At 47.4% G+C, this 14,463-nt stretch overlaps 1 protein-coding gene across 4 annotated transcripts in view; it reads right to left on the reverse strand.

Moving 5' to 3' along the window:
* Nucleotides 1–14,463, reverse strand: part of FAM135B (family with sequence similarity 135 member B) — a 364,989-nt gene that overhangs the window by 46,510 nt on the left and 304,016 nt on the right. For all 4 annotated transcript variants that reach the window (XM_030794947.1, XM_012506834.2, XM_030794946.1 and 1 more), the window contains 2 exons: nucleotides 1,742–1,897; nucleotides 548–621 (listed from right to left, as the gene is read on the reverse strand). In XM_030794947.1, the coding sequence (XP_030650807.1) occupies nucleotides 548–621; nucleotides 1,742–1,897 (230 nt within the window). The remainder of the gene's footprint in view (nucleotides 1–547; nucleotides 622–1,741; nucleotides 1,898–14,463) is intronic.

The raw sequence follows: 14,463 nt of genomic DNA on the forward strand, positions 1-14,463 counted from the left end.
GATTCTCTGCTCCCACTCACCTGGGAATCTTTGAGACAGTGACCTCATCCTCCATCAACCCTCTCACTTCCTTGCGTACTTTTCAATTTTTTTCTGGAAGAAGGCAAACTTAGCAATTCATCAGCCCTCCTAATTACGTAGTTCAGACTTAATTCTTATGCTAAATGCATTTCATAGCTACCACAGAGTCTCAGGCGAATTCTGTGTTTTTTCTGACATAGTTTGAGGCCACACCACCTGCTTCTAATTCATTTTGCAGAGGACTCAGCACAGATGTCTTCAGGGACCTAGGGTGCCTTGATTCTGTCTACGAAACCATGATACTCAATGAAAGAAAATTTTGGCTGGTGACCTTCTCTGCCACCTGCCAGCTCCCCACTCTGCAAACTGTCTGACTCTTTTGCCTGCAGAGGAAATGCAGACAGAAAATGCAGAGGTGGGCAGACTTGTCTCCTTCACATCCAGTGAGAAAGTGAAGAGTAACTTTCAACAGCATGTCTTGGGTGGCTGCTTTTAGGGATGAAGTGGGCATGCAGTGGATACTTACAGATTCTCCTGAAATGTCAGGACTGCAAGTTTTTGGTGCTCCATGTAAAAGAAGGCCTCAGAAAACCTTCGGACCTGCAGAATAAAACAATGTAAACAGTTCAATTCTTTAGATAGGTATTATCTACCTGCACTTTCTTTTTTTTTAATTGAGGCTCAAAAAGATGAATGATAGTTCCTAATAGGAGGAGAGCCATGCCCGTGACCTGAAGGTCCTGAATCAACAGTCTTCACATTCCTCCGAACTCATCTCTCTCCTTCAGAGCTCTTAGCCCACACTTGGTTTATGAACACACATGAATGCAGTCTATGAATCTGTTCTTGCATTGCTTTTGCTATTATTTTTAACTGGAGGTCTTATTTATTCTACTAGAATATAAGATCTCTGTGAACGGGGTCCATAAATAAATGCAGATGAAACAGAATTCCCAAACCCAGTCATGTATGTTCTCTGAACATTTTGTGGACTCTGATCTTCGTATGTTTTGTCATCTTGTTCTAACGAGATGTTGGTCTAAATACCAACATATTTAGTTATGCATCAGCACCTACCCATATGCACCTAAGCTGGTGGCAGAGAAACACACAGAGAGCAATGTCTTACATTAAAAAGCACTTTTTCAGCTGGGCGCGGTGTCTCATGCCTGTAATCCCAGCACTTTGGGAGGCTGAGGCGGGCAGATTGCCTGAGGTCAGGAGTTCGAGACCAGTCTAGTTAACATGGTGAAACCCCGTCTCTACTAAAAATACAAAAAAATTAGCCAGGTGTGGTGGCGCGAACCTGTAATCCCAGCTACTCGGAAGGCTGAGGCAGGGGAATTGCTTGAACCAGGGAGGTGGAGACTGTAGTGATCTGAGATTGCACCACTGCACTCCAGTCTGGGCAACAGAGTGAGACTCCGTCTCAAAGAAAAAAAAAAAAAAAAGAAAAGCAGTTTTTCCAAAATACTTTTAATATTTCTTGTGATAGGCTCTGAAATCCTCTGAGATTGCCAAGGCAAGTATTCCATGAATGACACAGCAAAGGCCTGAGAGGCTAAGGAAGTTCACAACGCCACCCTGCGTGATCATGGTAGAGACAGGAAAGCACGAAGATCTAGAGGCCAATCCCAATGCTTGATCTAATTCTCATAAAGGTTCCTCCAAAGAAATCAAATGCATGTGATCGGAGAATGCATAGCAGTTGGCCACTCACCCTCAGGGTGTGGTGTTCCTGGGTGAGATAAGTGGTCACTTGGGAGTGCAGAGTGACCGTGTCCAGGAACTGGGTCCACAGAGCCATCATGTGGGACGTGAGCCAGGCCAGATCCTTGCTTATCTGCTCAGCGATCTTCTCTGGATTGTTCAACATCTGGAGAGGCAAAAGAGGTGGTAGTCAAGGCTGCTGACTCCATGAAGTCAGGAGCAGTCTTCTTCCTGAAGTCTTTACTGACTTTTCTGTTTTCAATAAATCACTCTCCTTTCTCTGCACATCTGTAGTATTATATTACAGCTCGTAGTACTATAGGATCATGTTATCATGTTTGATCTGGAAGCTAAAACAGCAATGGCAACAATAAATTATTGAGGTAGTTCCTGCCTATAGAAAAACATCCAAAGCCCTTAGTCTAGCAGGCAAGATTGCCCACTACCCAGTCCCAGTGTATCTTTGCCATTTCATTTTACTTTCATGTATGCTCTAAGCACAGCTTACTCTTAGATTTCCACAAACATCTTGCACCTTTAATATTTTCTCTCTCTCTTCGTTTATCCTCGATATCCCCTTTCAACTTTTCTATCCAAGCCTTCGAATCCCATCACCACAAAACTCAATTCACCCTACTTTTCAATGCCCAGAGCCAACAACACTTGCTTTATGACGTCTTCACAGTTGCCACCAGCCGGAAACCTTTTACTCACATTCTCCCCAGACTCCTCAAGGTACCCCAGATCCATCTATTGGACTCTACTCTGTATCCCATCCAATTCTGGACGCAGTACTTCACAGCAGTTATAACTTCCAATCCTCACTATCTCCTATGTGTAAGGAAGAGTACTAGGCATTTGACGGTGCTCCCCATCTAATCCTACCAGATACCCTTTGGTAGAGTTACTGTGGCCATCCAATTACAGAAAGTGAAATGAAAGTCAGTAAAAGAATGCCCAACCTCACATACAGCAGGGATTCAATGGAAGGGATGTATGACTATGAAGCCACATCACCATGTCACCTCCGCATAGTAAGTGTTTAGAAAACGTCCTGAGAGGAGAGCATCTCTGTAACCTCGCAGCACCTGAGGACTGAGGCAGTTCATGCACAGCAGGTGCTCCATAGCTTTCCTCCACCCTCCTCCTCGCACTACTCCACATTTGTTTTTGCTTTTCTTTTAGTGACAGGATCTTGCTCTGTCACCCAGGCTGGAGTGCAGTGGTGTGATCATGGCTCACTGCAGCCTCGAATTCCTGGGCTCCAGCAATCCTCCCATCTCAACCTCTGGCTGGGACTACAGGTGCATGCCACTGCACCCAGACAACGTTTTGTAGAGACGGGGGTCTCGCTATGTTGCCCAGGCTGGTCTCGAACTCCTGGGCTCAAGTGATCCACCTGCCTCAGAGTGTTGGGATTACACGTATGAGCCATCACACCTGGCTTCACTCCACATTTCTTATGGGGGATTCCTGGTTACATGAACTAAAACGTAGAGGAGTTAGACTAGAAAGGGCCTAGAGGCTTTGGGAGAAGACCCTTTCGACAGAAATGCTTTAGATAGCTGCAGGTCAGAACCAGGAGAACCATCTTTTGGGGGAGTGATTTGAATTCTGGAGAGGTGAGAAGAGAGGTCACATCTCCGAGGATGGCAGGAGGCCAGTTGCCAAGGCCTGTCACTGACCTCTAAGCTTCATCACTTATTCAAGCATTTAATCCCAGGCACATGTTTAGAACAAGAGAGAACTCAGAGATGAACAAGAGAGGGTCTCTGTCCATAGGGAGCTGTGTTCAGTGGTGGATATTTCCACTCGTTAATGTGAGTTAACAATTAAAAGTGCCGCGGAGCTTTCTACTATGCACAATAGACCAGGGACACACAGCCATAGCCACATCCAATCCCATTCCTTTCTCTTCGTTGCCCTGTGCCTCAGTTTCCCCACCTGTAAGGTGAGTATGCAAAGCAAATTACTGCTTTTGGATGTAAAATATGAGGAGATCCAAGTCCAATGCCCAGCTTGAAATGCTGGAATTTTCTTCTGCTATTCTTAGACTGAAGACTGGTGCTAGATGGCGACCAATTGGGTAAAGTGAGACATCCAAGAGTAAGAAAAAGAGGGAAGGAGGAGTTTGGCATGCAGTAAGGTTCTCTAAATGTTGCATATTTTTGCTTTATCATGGATGACTTGCTTCCAGATACGGAACATCATTCAGCCACAGCATCATCTCTGAGCTACTTCTTCCAAAAGGTAAGATAAGTCTGTGATGATGACACAAGCTATGAAACCCCAAAATGAGGGAATGGCCTGCATTTTCTTCTGATGGAAGCTTTACTTCCAGCACTGGCTCTGGGGCAGGCAGGGGTCAAACAGGGAATGGCCACTCTTGGCCCATTCCCATACATCATGGTCAAAAGTGTTAAGTAAAAACTGAGGCCGGGCACGGTGGCTCACATCTGTAATCCCAGCACTTTGGGAGGCTGAGGCAGGCGGATCATGAGGTCAAGAGATTGAGACCATCCTGGCCTACATGGTAAAACCCTGTCTTTACTAAAACTAAAAAAAAATTAGCCGGGCATGGTGGCAGGTGCCTATAGTCCCAGCTAATTGGGAGGCTGGGGCAGGAGAATTGCTTGAACCCAGGATGCGGAGGTTGCAGTGAGCCGAGATCGCACCACTACACTCCAGCCTAGCGACAGAGTGAGACTCTGTCTCAAACAAATAAAGAAGAAAAGTAAAAGTTGAATGGGGAATATGGCGGACAGGGTCAGTCATTACAAAACCTCCTGGCTAGAGAGTGGGGCTTTTGGATGAACTGTAAGTGACTCCTATATAGATTCTTGAACCAGTGCCTCTCACGAATAAGACCCAACCTTCTGCATCAGCACATGGCACAACTGCTCCTGAAAATGCCCCCCACCTCACCTCTGCCCACCTCCTGTCCTGGTCCAATGCACTCCCATTCCCAGCCATAGCAACCTGCTGGCAGTGGGCTGCACACACACCTGGCCCTCTCCAACCCCAGGCCCTTGTTCAGGTTGCTGGTCTCCCTGCGCACCTTCCAGCGCCACCTTCCGGTTTCCTTTCTTCTTCTCTTCATCACTTTGGACTTGTCTGTCCTCTACCAGGTAACCATTTTAGAAGCCAATTTTGTGTCTCCTTGTTTCTTTTTTTTTCTCTAAATAATTTCAACTTTTGTTTTAAATTCAGAGAGTCCATACACAGTCCGTGTTGCTTCTGATGACTCTTCTGAACCTTCTCCAATGCTCCGCGTGTAAGTCTAAGATCCTTCTTGACATCTACTTGACCTGCACAGGCACCTCTCATAGCACCTCCACCCACATGTTGCTGGCTTCACCTCCTACATCCCTGTTTGCCTGCATTTTGAGCGTTAGCCTTCTTAGTATTCCCAGCCCCTAGCACAACAGCTGATAGACAGTGGGGGTCAGTGACTCTTTACAAAATGAATAGGTGGCTCCGTGTCCGTGGGAGGTGTCCCAGGCCTCCAGAACTCAGACTGCCTCTCCCGGGCTCCTTGTTCCCTCACTCACAGCACTGCCACCATGCCGCCACCACAGTGGCACCGACAAACACAGCACGAATCCCGAGCTCCGCCACCAGAGTGAATAAGAGAAAAAAGAAAAGCTATTCATTAAATGTGCCTTTGGGAGGATTATGTTTCCTCAAGTTGATTATAGAAATGGCTTTAGATAAGGTTAAAGAAGCTTCTAATTAAGCCACAAGAGGACTTTTCTATTCCACAGACGCCCGAGCCTGTGCAATCACAGATGGTGAGCTTGGAAGGGTTTTTTCCAGAGACCGAGGAGGCCCTTTACACTAACAAGGAGGCAGCTGCAGCCCAGAGCTGTCACAGTTGAAACTCCCTGAAAGAAGGCCCTGCCATCCACGCCTGCCACACTTTCACCCTCGTCACCTGGGTGCTAACCAAGCACCTTTGTTCACTCCCTCACTCCCTTGCTCTGCCAACTGAGTGCCGGTTCTGTCCCAGCAGTGTGCCGAGCTCTGGGGAGCCAAACATAAATGCATACAGTCCAGGAAGACGTGTATGATCGTGTTATAGCTATTTAATTAGATAATTATAATATACTTGTAAAGTACTGTGCAAGAGATATATACTGAGTGCTGTAGAAAGGTCATGGAAGGCTTCCTGGAGGAGGTGATATTTACATTACATCTTCAAGGTGAATAGACATTAAGTCAAGAGAAGCCTCCTTCACATTCCATGAACAAACTGTGCTCTCTCACTGGTCCTCAATTATGGTTGCCCTTCAGAATCACTAGGAGGCTATAAGTCCACCAATGTCTGGGCCCGTCTCAGATTCTCTGAGGGTGTGGCCTAAACATTAAACCTTTGTAAATTTTTCCCAGGTGATTGTAATGGGCAGCCAGAGTTGCAAACCCCTGCTTGGTCACAACCCCTGCCTTCGTGCATGTCCTCATCTTTATCCAGAATCCCTCCCCAACACCTTGTGTGCATACACACTCAGGCACACACACACCTGCGGTGTCCACTCCTGTTTCAGATCTCAGTTCAGTGCCATCCATCCAGGCGCCCTCTCCTACACATACAAGCGGGGGGGTCTAAGAATAACAATGGCAACACTGACAATTGAGAGTTACAAGGCACCGTGAGCCAAGAGCTTTACAGAAATTTTAATCTACTTAATTACTTAATCCTTATAGTAATCCTACCCATAAATCTAATATTATCACTCTTAATTTATGGATGGAGTAACAAGGCACTCGAAGTTTGAGCTACATGCCCAAGATTACAGATAGTAAGTGGGAGGCAATATCTGGACCCAGGAAGTCCAGCTCCAAAGCTCTGTTTAGTTGTCATGCAATGCAGCCTCTCATTAACCCCTCTACGTGCTGTGTAGACCTGCATGCTGGCTCCTGTCCCACTGCATGTATTACAATGGCATGCTCACATGTCTGCTCAACTCACTTCAATATATATTTGCAGATGACAGGAGGAATTTCCTGCAAACTTTGCATGTATCAAATTCTTTAAACTCACAGGATATACCTGGAGACTTCTGGCATGGGATTCACTTAATACCCCCTTCACTGAGAATTTATTTTTCCTTCAGATGTTCAAGGATTTTTATAACAACAACATAGCAATAGTTCTGCAAGTGCATCCACTTACATGACTTTGGACCAAGGGTGACGTGGATGAAAGAAAATTCAAGTTGTTCCGGGAGACTTTTTATCAATGAGAAATGAAATCCAACATCTTGTTGAGTTCAGTTTGATAATTACTTTGGGATCTATTCTCTACCTGGTGCTATTTGGAGACACGTTTTGCATTTTTGCTTCAGCAAATGTTTAGCACGCTCAGTGTGTTTTCGTAACAGCCTCCAAATATAAATAGAACTCAGTCCCTTCTATGCAGGAATTCACGGCTTAGTGGAGCAGGAACAAAGTAACACAAATCATTAAACTAAGCTGAGCCATGGCTGGGATGGAGCGCGGCACCACGAAACACAGGAGCTCGCCAGAGCGCTCAGATCCCAGGATCTCAGATGGTTTCCTGAGAAGTCAGCCTTTGGTTTGGGCTTTGCAGGCTGATGGGGATTGTGTCAGGAATAAAACTAAGGTGAGATGGGATAGTCCGGGCAGAGGCCAGAGCTTGCAGAAAGACACTGTTTTTGCCCCCTGAAGGTCTGAAGTACAAGGTGTGCAGGAGGGCTGGGGCACCTCCGGGACAGGTGAGAGGAGCCTCACATGTCCACGGCTTTGACTTCCACCCTAAGCAATCAGGCCTTCATCCTGCAGGTGAACAGGAACTGCCAGGAGCTTTGAACCAGGACAGTGAGAGTTGTCCCTGTGTTGGTTTCCATGCTTCCTGCAGCACACTGGGTATGGGAGGCTGTGCGAAGCAAAAGATGAGTCAGACAAGGGCTCCCCCATACGGGGCCTTGTGGTTACAGAAGAAGTCCCTGTGAAGAGTGATCCTGACATGTGGTGAGGTCTCACTGGGCCCAGAAGCTTTCCCATTCCATGGGACGGGCCATCAGAAGGCAGGCTGGGTATTGCTGCCAAGGCCCCTGGAACCTCTGGAGAGAGGCTCTGTGTGTACTGCTGCAGAAAAGACCGGGCAGAGAAGAGTTGAACCCTGTGTCCAGCTTCATGGCATGGCAGAGGGGGACCAGGAGACAGCTATGTGCCTGCTGGATGTCCACCTAAGGGGCGACCCCCAGTGAAGGTTTAGAGTTCAAACACACACTATTCAAACCGCGGTACATGATATCCCAGCTGCACCATCATCTCCAGGGAACTAGTTGGAATTGCTGAATCTCTTGCCCCACCTCAGCTCAAAAGAATCAGAATGCACATTTTAACAAGATCCCCAGGTAATTCATGTGCACATTAAAGTGTGAGAAGTTCTAAAATCGGAAAGAGAAATTGGTTTTTCTCAAACCAGCTGCCTCTAGCTGAGCTTGGTGTTCCGGGCTGCCCCGGGCAGGCTCTCAATAAGCTCAGAGTCACCCTCTAGAGTTAGCACTGTGAAGTCCTAGTGCCAGGAATTCCCTGACCTGCGGGACAGGGAAAGGAGAGGTAACAGTGACCACAGTGAACAGCCAGTCCCCAAAGCTTTAGTTTCCCCACTAGGAATCAGGCCTAATAAAACCTACATGACAGCATCAAAACGAGGACCCATTAAGCACACGTGTAACATACTAATCAATGGGACCAGTGCCGACTAGGTGCTCAGTTTCTAGGAACGGCTTTCTTTCACTCATTGTTGGAAGGTAGATGGTGTCCCGGAGGGCCTCTTATGCTCTTTACCCCTTTGAATTTGAGGTCAGCTCCTTCACAGCAGAACCTTGAGAAGCCACTGGGCCTCACGGGACCTGAGTGTCCTCTAGAATCACTGACTTCAAAAGGATGTTAAATGAAACAATGCATTTAAAAACCCTCTGACAAGAGGACTGGTCAAAGCAAACAAACAAATGACAGAAACAAACCCCAAATACACAACCTCCACCACTCCCCAAAACCAACCAAACAGGCTGCCCACAGTCAGAAGCTGCTCACTGATGCTTAGTAACTGTGCTTATCATCAGTAGTTCCTGCTAGGAGTGCATAGCTCTGGGAAAGACTATATGACAATTTGGGATCTCCCAGAATTTTACTGGGGGGAAACCAGGGAATTCTCTTGTGTTACAGAAAACCCTACGTTGCTGTATTATAAAAAATTAAACAACAACAGCAACATTGCTCTCCAGTTGATACTCAGCATGTGTTGAACTTACTTGTACCAAAGCAAATGTCTGAGTCTCATTAGAACCTGCAGGTCCTCTGCGGGGAGTACACCCTGCTTCCTAATCAGGCTTCACAGCAGGGGTCCTCACCAACTGCTCCAACTCCCCTCTCCAGCCTGCCCTGCATCCCCACCTGAGCTCCAACTAGGTGGGACACAAGTGCCCATGCTGTTTCAGTCTGGTGGGCCCTCACCCTGGGCTTTGCATGGCTGTTCCCTCTGCCCTGAGGGTCCTTCCCTGACTGGTGTCTGACACCCCCCACTCCTTCAGGGCCATGTCCCAGGCTCCATCTTGGCCTCCCCAGGCAAGATAAGGTGCCCGCTCCTCCTTGCTCCTGCAGCCCCTCACCTCTCGCTCCCTGGTTCCAGTACTGACCACATCAGCAACGTCCACCTTATCTGTGAACAAATCTATTTCTCATTGAGCTGCAAGTAAGTCCTGGTTGGTATCTTCCATCTTTGTATACCCAATGAATAGTCGAGTGGTCAGCACACAGTAGATGCTAAGTAAACCTTTATAAGAATTGTATGGAGTGGCCGGGCGTGGTGGTTCACGCCTGTAATCCCAGCGCTTTGGGAGGCTGAGGCGGGCGGATCACGAGGTCAGGAGATCGAGACCATGGTGAAACCCCGTCTCTACTAAAAATACAAAAAATTAGCCGGGCGCGGTGGTGGGCGCCTGTAGTCCCAGCTACTCAGGAGGCTGAGGCAGGAGAATGGCGTGAACCCGGGAGGCGGAGCTTGCAGTGAGCCAAGATTGTGCCACTGCACTGCAGCCTGGGTGACAGAGCAAGACTCCGTCTCAAAAAAAAAAAAAAAAAAGAATTGTATGGAGTAAAGATTAATCCACATCACTCCATTACTGCAGAGCTCTACGTCTTCAAATTGCTTTAAATCACCCAAAAAACCTTCCCACCCCCACCACTGGCAGCAGTCGGGGAGACCAGGAGCTGGCAATGTTCTACCTCTTAACAGTGCTGCTGACTTAGCTTGCTCTTCAGGGATTTTTGGGAAGCAGGTGTTGTTTCTTCCATTGCAATGACTGGGCCAATTCTTCAGCAAACCAAGGAGTAGGCAGAAGCACAGCCCCATACACCCTTTCTACCCTCTTCATCCAGCCACATCCATGCAGCAGTTGCCTAATTTAGTTGCTTTGCATAAAATAAAGCCTGTGGCAATACAGTCACTCAAAACCAAGAGCCGGTAGTCCTGCAGCTTGGGGCCCCCCCCAGAAGAGGAAGGCAATTAGTTGACCTCTCATAAAATATACTTGATCAAGTCATTGGCAGCCTGCATCCTAATCCCTGAATCTCCCACCAGAACCACTGTGGGAAACAGACAAGATAGCATTGCAGTGGAATACAGGTGGCCTTGCATTCAGGCCCTGGGCCCACCCCTTAGTAATTCGTGGACTTTAAGGAAGCCACATTTCTCTGTGTCCACTTAAAGCAAAATGATTGGGGATACTTGAGTACCTCCCTCCTTGTATTCCCAGGGCTGCAGCAAGGATAGAGCCTGGTGAACCAAGGGCAGGGAGCCAGCATTCCCTAGGCCAGGTATGTTGGTATTGTCATTGTTGTAGTGACTGCAATTAACCTTAATCATCGGTTCCTACCTCAAGACTCACTCCCTTTCCTTGTATGGTATTGTGATCAAAGGAAATTAAAATTTCTTACCCCCAAACATATTTCTTTGACATGTTTTGAAAAGCCTGCTGCTTGGCCACCAGGCAGAAGTGACCTTGCAAAACTGCCTTAAGTGGGAAAAATTCATATCTGCAGAGAATCTCTAATAATGAAGCCAGGCTCCCTCCCTTTTTCATGCCTTTCCCAAGATCCAGGAGGGATGGAGAGTTCCACACCGTTAAAAGTCTGAAAAGGAAAATGTACCACCTATTCTCTGTGAGAGAGACTTCATCTACACAACAAGGCCACCTTGGCTGGCCAAGCCTCTTCTCTCCCTCCCATAACCTGGTTTGCCAGAATCTAAGCCCCCATCTTTCTGTAACCTTAAGGTGGTGTGTAAGTTTCTGTAACTCAGTGGGAAATTGGGTCTTTAGGGGGCCAAGAGCCTATAGCCCCCATACATACACATACATACATATCTCTCTCCACAGTTTCTGTCACAGAGCTTCTATTAATAAAACCCTTAACATTTCTGAAGTCATAGGAATGTCTTTTGTCATTCATAAATTCCTTTCGAACATATGCTAATTGAGCCTGTGCTAATGAGGTGACTCTTGACAGACCTTTAGATAGCTTTAGGGTAGAGGCTGTTTTCCAGAAAGACCAATCCATGATTGGAGAGTTGGGACTTTGAGCCCCACTCCTGATCTCTGGAGAAAGGAGAGGGGCTGGGGACTGAGCTAATCAACAACAGCCAATGATTTAATCAATCATGTCTAATGTCAGGGAACCTCCATAAAAACCTTTAAGGGACGGGTCTTAGAGAGGTTCTGGGTTAGTGAATGTCTTCACCTGCTAGGAGGATGGTGCACAGGTGAGGACGCCTTCACCTGCTAGGAGGAGCTCTACAGGTGAGAGGTCCCTGCATTTGGGTTCCTTGCCAACCTCGCCCCATGGAACTCTTCATCTGGCTGTGCATCAGCACTCTTTGCAATATTCTTTATCATAGAACACGTTCAGTAAGAAAAGTGCTTCCTGAGTTCTCTGAGCCATTCAAAAAATTATTAACCTAGAGGAGGGCATCATTGGAACCCCTGATGTAAAGCTGATCGGTCAGAACTACTGCAGGCCCAGGACTCACAACTTGCACCTCAAGTGAGGCCTGTCTTATCGGGCTGCACCCCTAACCAGGGGGATCTGATGGTGAACCCAGGTAGACAGGATTGAGTTTGAATTGGATCACTGGACATCCAGCTCATGTCAGAGAGCTGGCAAGGTTGTTGGTGTGAGGAAAACCTCCACGCATTTGGTGTCAAAGTGTCTGTGGATACAGACAAATCCTAGTAGTTCCTTTCTCTACACAGCTTGTCAGCCTCCTTTCTCATGGCTCTCTGTGACTTGGGAATGTGTTTCAGCTCCGTGGTGCCTGGGGCACACATGCCTGTTCACTAGTAGCCTGGGATCTCTCCACAGCCTCAGTCATCCCATGCCCTGCCTTCCTGCAGCCCTGCCCACTGTTCCACAAGCACAGCCTTGCACCTCATGTCCTGCTGCTTCTAGGTTCCATCTACTGCCTTTGTGCAAACAGAAAAGAGGCTCCGTATTCTCTCCAGGCTTGGCTCCAACCTAGCCTCCTCTCTCAGGTCCACTGGAGTCAGCCTTTTCCTGGGTAGAATTAATGACACATCAACCTGGGATCCCTCTACCACCTACCGACAGGGACAGGAGACAGTAAAATTCTGGGTAGAAGAGGGAAGGTCCTGGGAAGGGCCCCACCCTCAGGCCTGGAACTGTGGCCCAAAGTAAGAACATGCATTTCTATTTTCCTGCTCGAATGTTGCCTTTTCAAAACCATCCATGGCCTGCCCCACCCCCCCATCATGTGCCCATAAATACCACAGGCTATACCAACAGAGAGAGAAGAGGAGAAGCAGCTGGATGCCTCCCCAGAGACTACGGTTGCACGCTGGAGAGAAGCAGCTTGACTTCAGAAGGATGGCTTGACAGCTTTGCTTCGCAGAGGCATCTGGCTGGGGATGGCCAAACTCTGAGGGAAGATTATCTTCCCGCTCCATGCCCCTTCCAGCTCCCCTTCCCACTGAGAGCCACTTTCATCAGCAATACAAGCCTCTGCATTCACCACCCTTCAATTCATTCACCATCCTTCAATCACTTCAACCTCATTTTTCCTGGATGCCAAACAAGAGCTTGCATACCACAGGTGCGGAGGCAAAAGACTGTACACTGACTGTCTGCCCTCACTGGCGGAAAGCAGCCACCTCATGCGAAAAAGTGTTAACTGAGCTGTTAACACTTAAGCCATTCGCACATGGCAAAGCTAAAAGAGCATTGACTGTAACACTCCTTCTGGGACTTTGGGGGTTGTGGGTACTCCCCTCTAGCTGCTGCTGTGAGGCCCACATGGACTTTTGCCCCTATGAGCATCCCACTCACCCCAGCTCCTGTACCTGCTCACCTCCTGTGAGGGGTTGAACTCAATGGGTTTGAGTGAGTGGAGTCTGTCCCTGCTGGTGCAGAAGCAGCCAGCTAGCTCCAGTGCCTACACTCCAGTTCCTGTCCACGAAGGGATTAGGGAAAATTTCCTGCTTCAATACGGTACCTGTATCCATTGTGGAGTCCTAATAAGATAAGTAAGCAACAACAAGGAAGGGGTCCCAGATGCGGGAGAACAATTTTTTTGAGACATGGCTAATCACAGACAACCTGCTGGCGCAACATCTTTTCCCAAATACCTTGTTCTGCACGTAGCCCCAGCAGCACAACCTTATCTGCACGGAGCCCCTCCAGCAAGGCCCTTTAAAACCTCCCTCCAGTCTCCGACTCTTCACAGACAGCCTCTTGTCTGCTCTGCGGCCTGTGGTGCCCTTGCAACTTATCTTCATACCTTCATACTTTAATAAAATCTGCCTTTCTTTACCTATGACTGTCTTGGTAAATTCTCTTAGCACCTGCAATGCCAGCCCCAGCCAATTACACCTGCAATGGCCACATCCACAACCCTCACCACCGTAAATCAAAAATAAAATTCTAAGCCCCCAAACTTACGGAATGAACCCCTCCTCTTGGTCAGGGGCATTCAAATGCAAACCTGAAGCACTAATCAGGCCATGATAGGAATGGTTAGCTAGACATGCCTCATTATACCTTCCTCCCTTTGGAATTCAGGCACAGCTGACCAGCAAATTATAATGTTAAAACAGAGGGCTTAAGACTGACAAAACAGACTCCTTGTAGCAAGAAAACACAAACACAACAGACAGCAGGCCCTGAAAGAAACCTAAGTATTTTACCCTAAAATATAGTTATTTAACATATTTTGGAATGACCCTGCAAAGCTGCCTCTTTAAGGGAAAATCTACATTGTATAGAGAAGCTCCTTCCCTTTATGTTTTTGTTGTTGTTGTTGTTTTTCTGATGTGGGAGAGAATTAACTAAGAGTCTGGCACCTTTTTAAGTCTTATAAGAAACATTTACCATCTAATCTCTCTGAAGCCTGCTATCCAAAAACCTTCATCTGCATACTAAGAACTTGGTCTCCACAACCCCTTATCTTAACCCAGTCTCCCTTGTATCGATTCCAGGTCTTTAGATAACCTCTTTCAACCAATTGCCAAGCAGAAAATCTTTGAATCTACCTATGATCTGGAAGCCTCGCCCCCCCAGCTTTGAGTTGCCCCACCTTTTTGGATCAAACCCATGCAGATCTTACATGTACTGACTGATGTCTTATGTCTCCCTAAAATGCATAAAACCAAGCTATAGCCTGACCACCTTGGGCACATGTTCTCAGGATCT

This window comes from Nomascus leucogenys, chromosome 16 (genome assembly GCF_006542625.1).
Source record: "Nomascus leucogenys isolate Asia chromosome 16, Asia_NLE_v1, whole genome shotgun sequence".
In the NCBI taxonomy this organism is placed as follows: Eukaryota; Metazoa; Chordata; class Mammalia; order Primates; family Hylobatidae; genus Nomascus; species Nomascus leucogenys.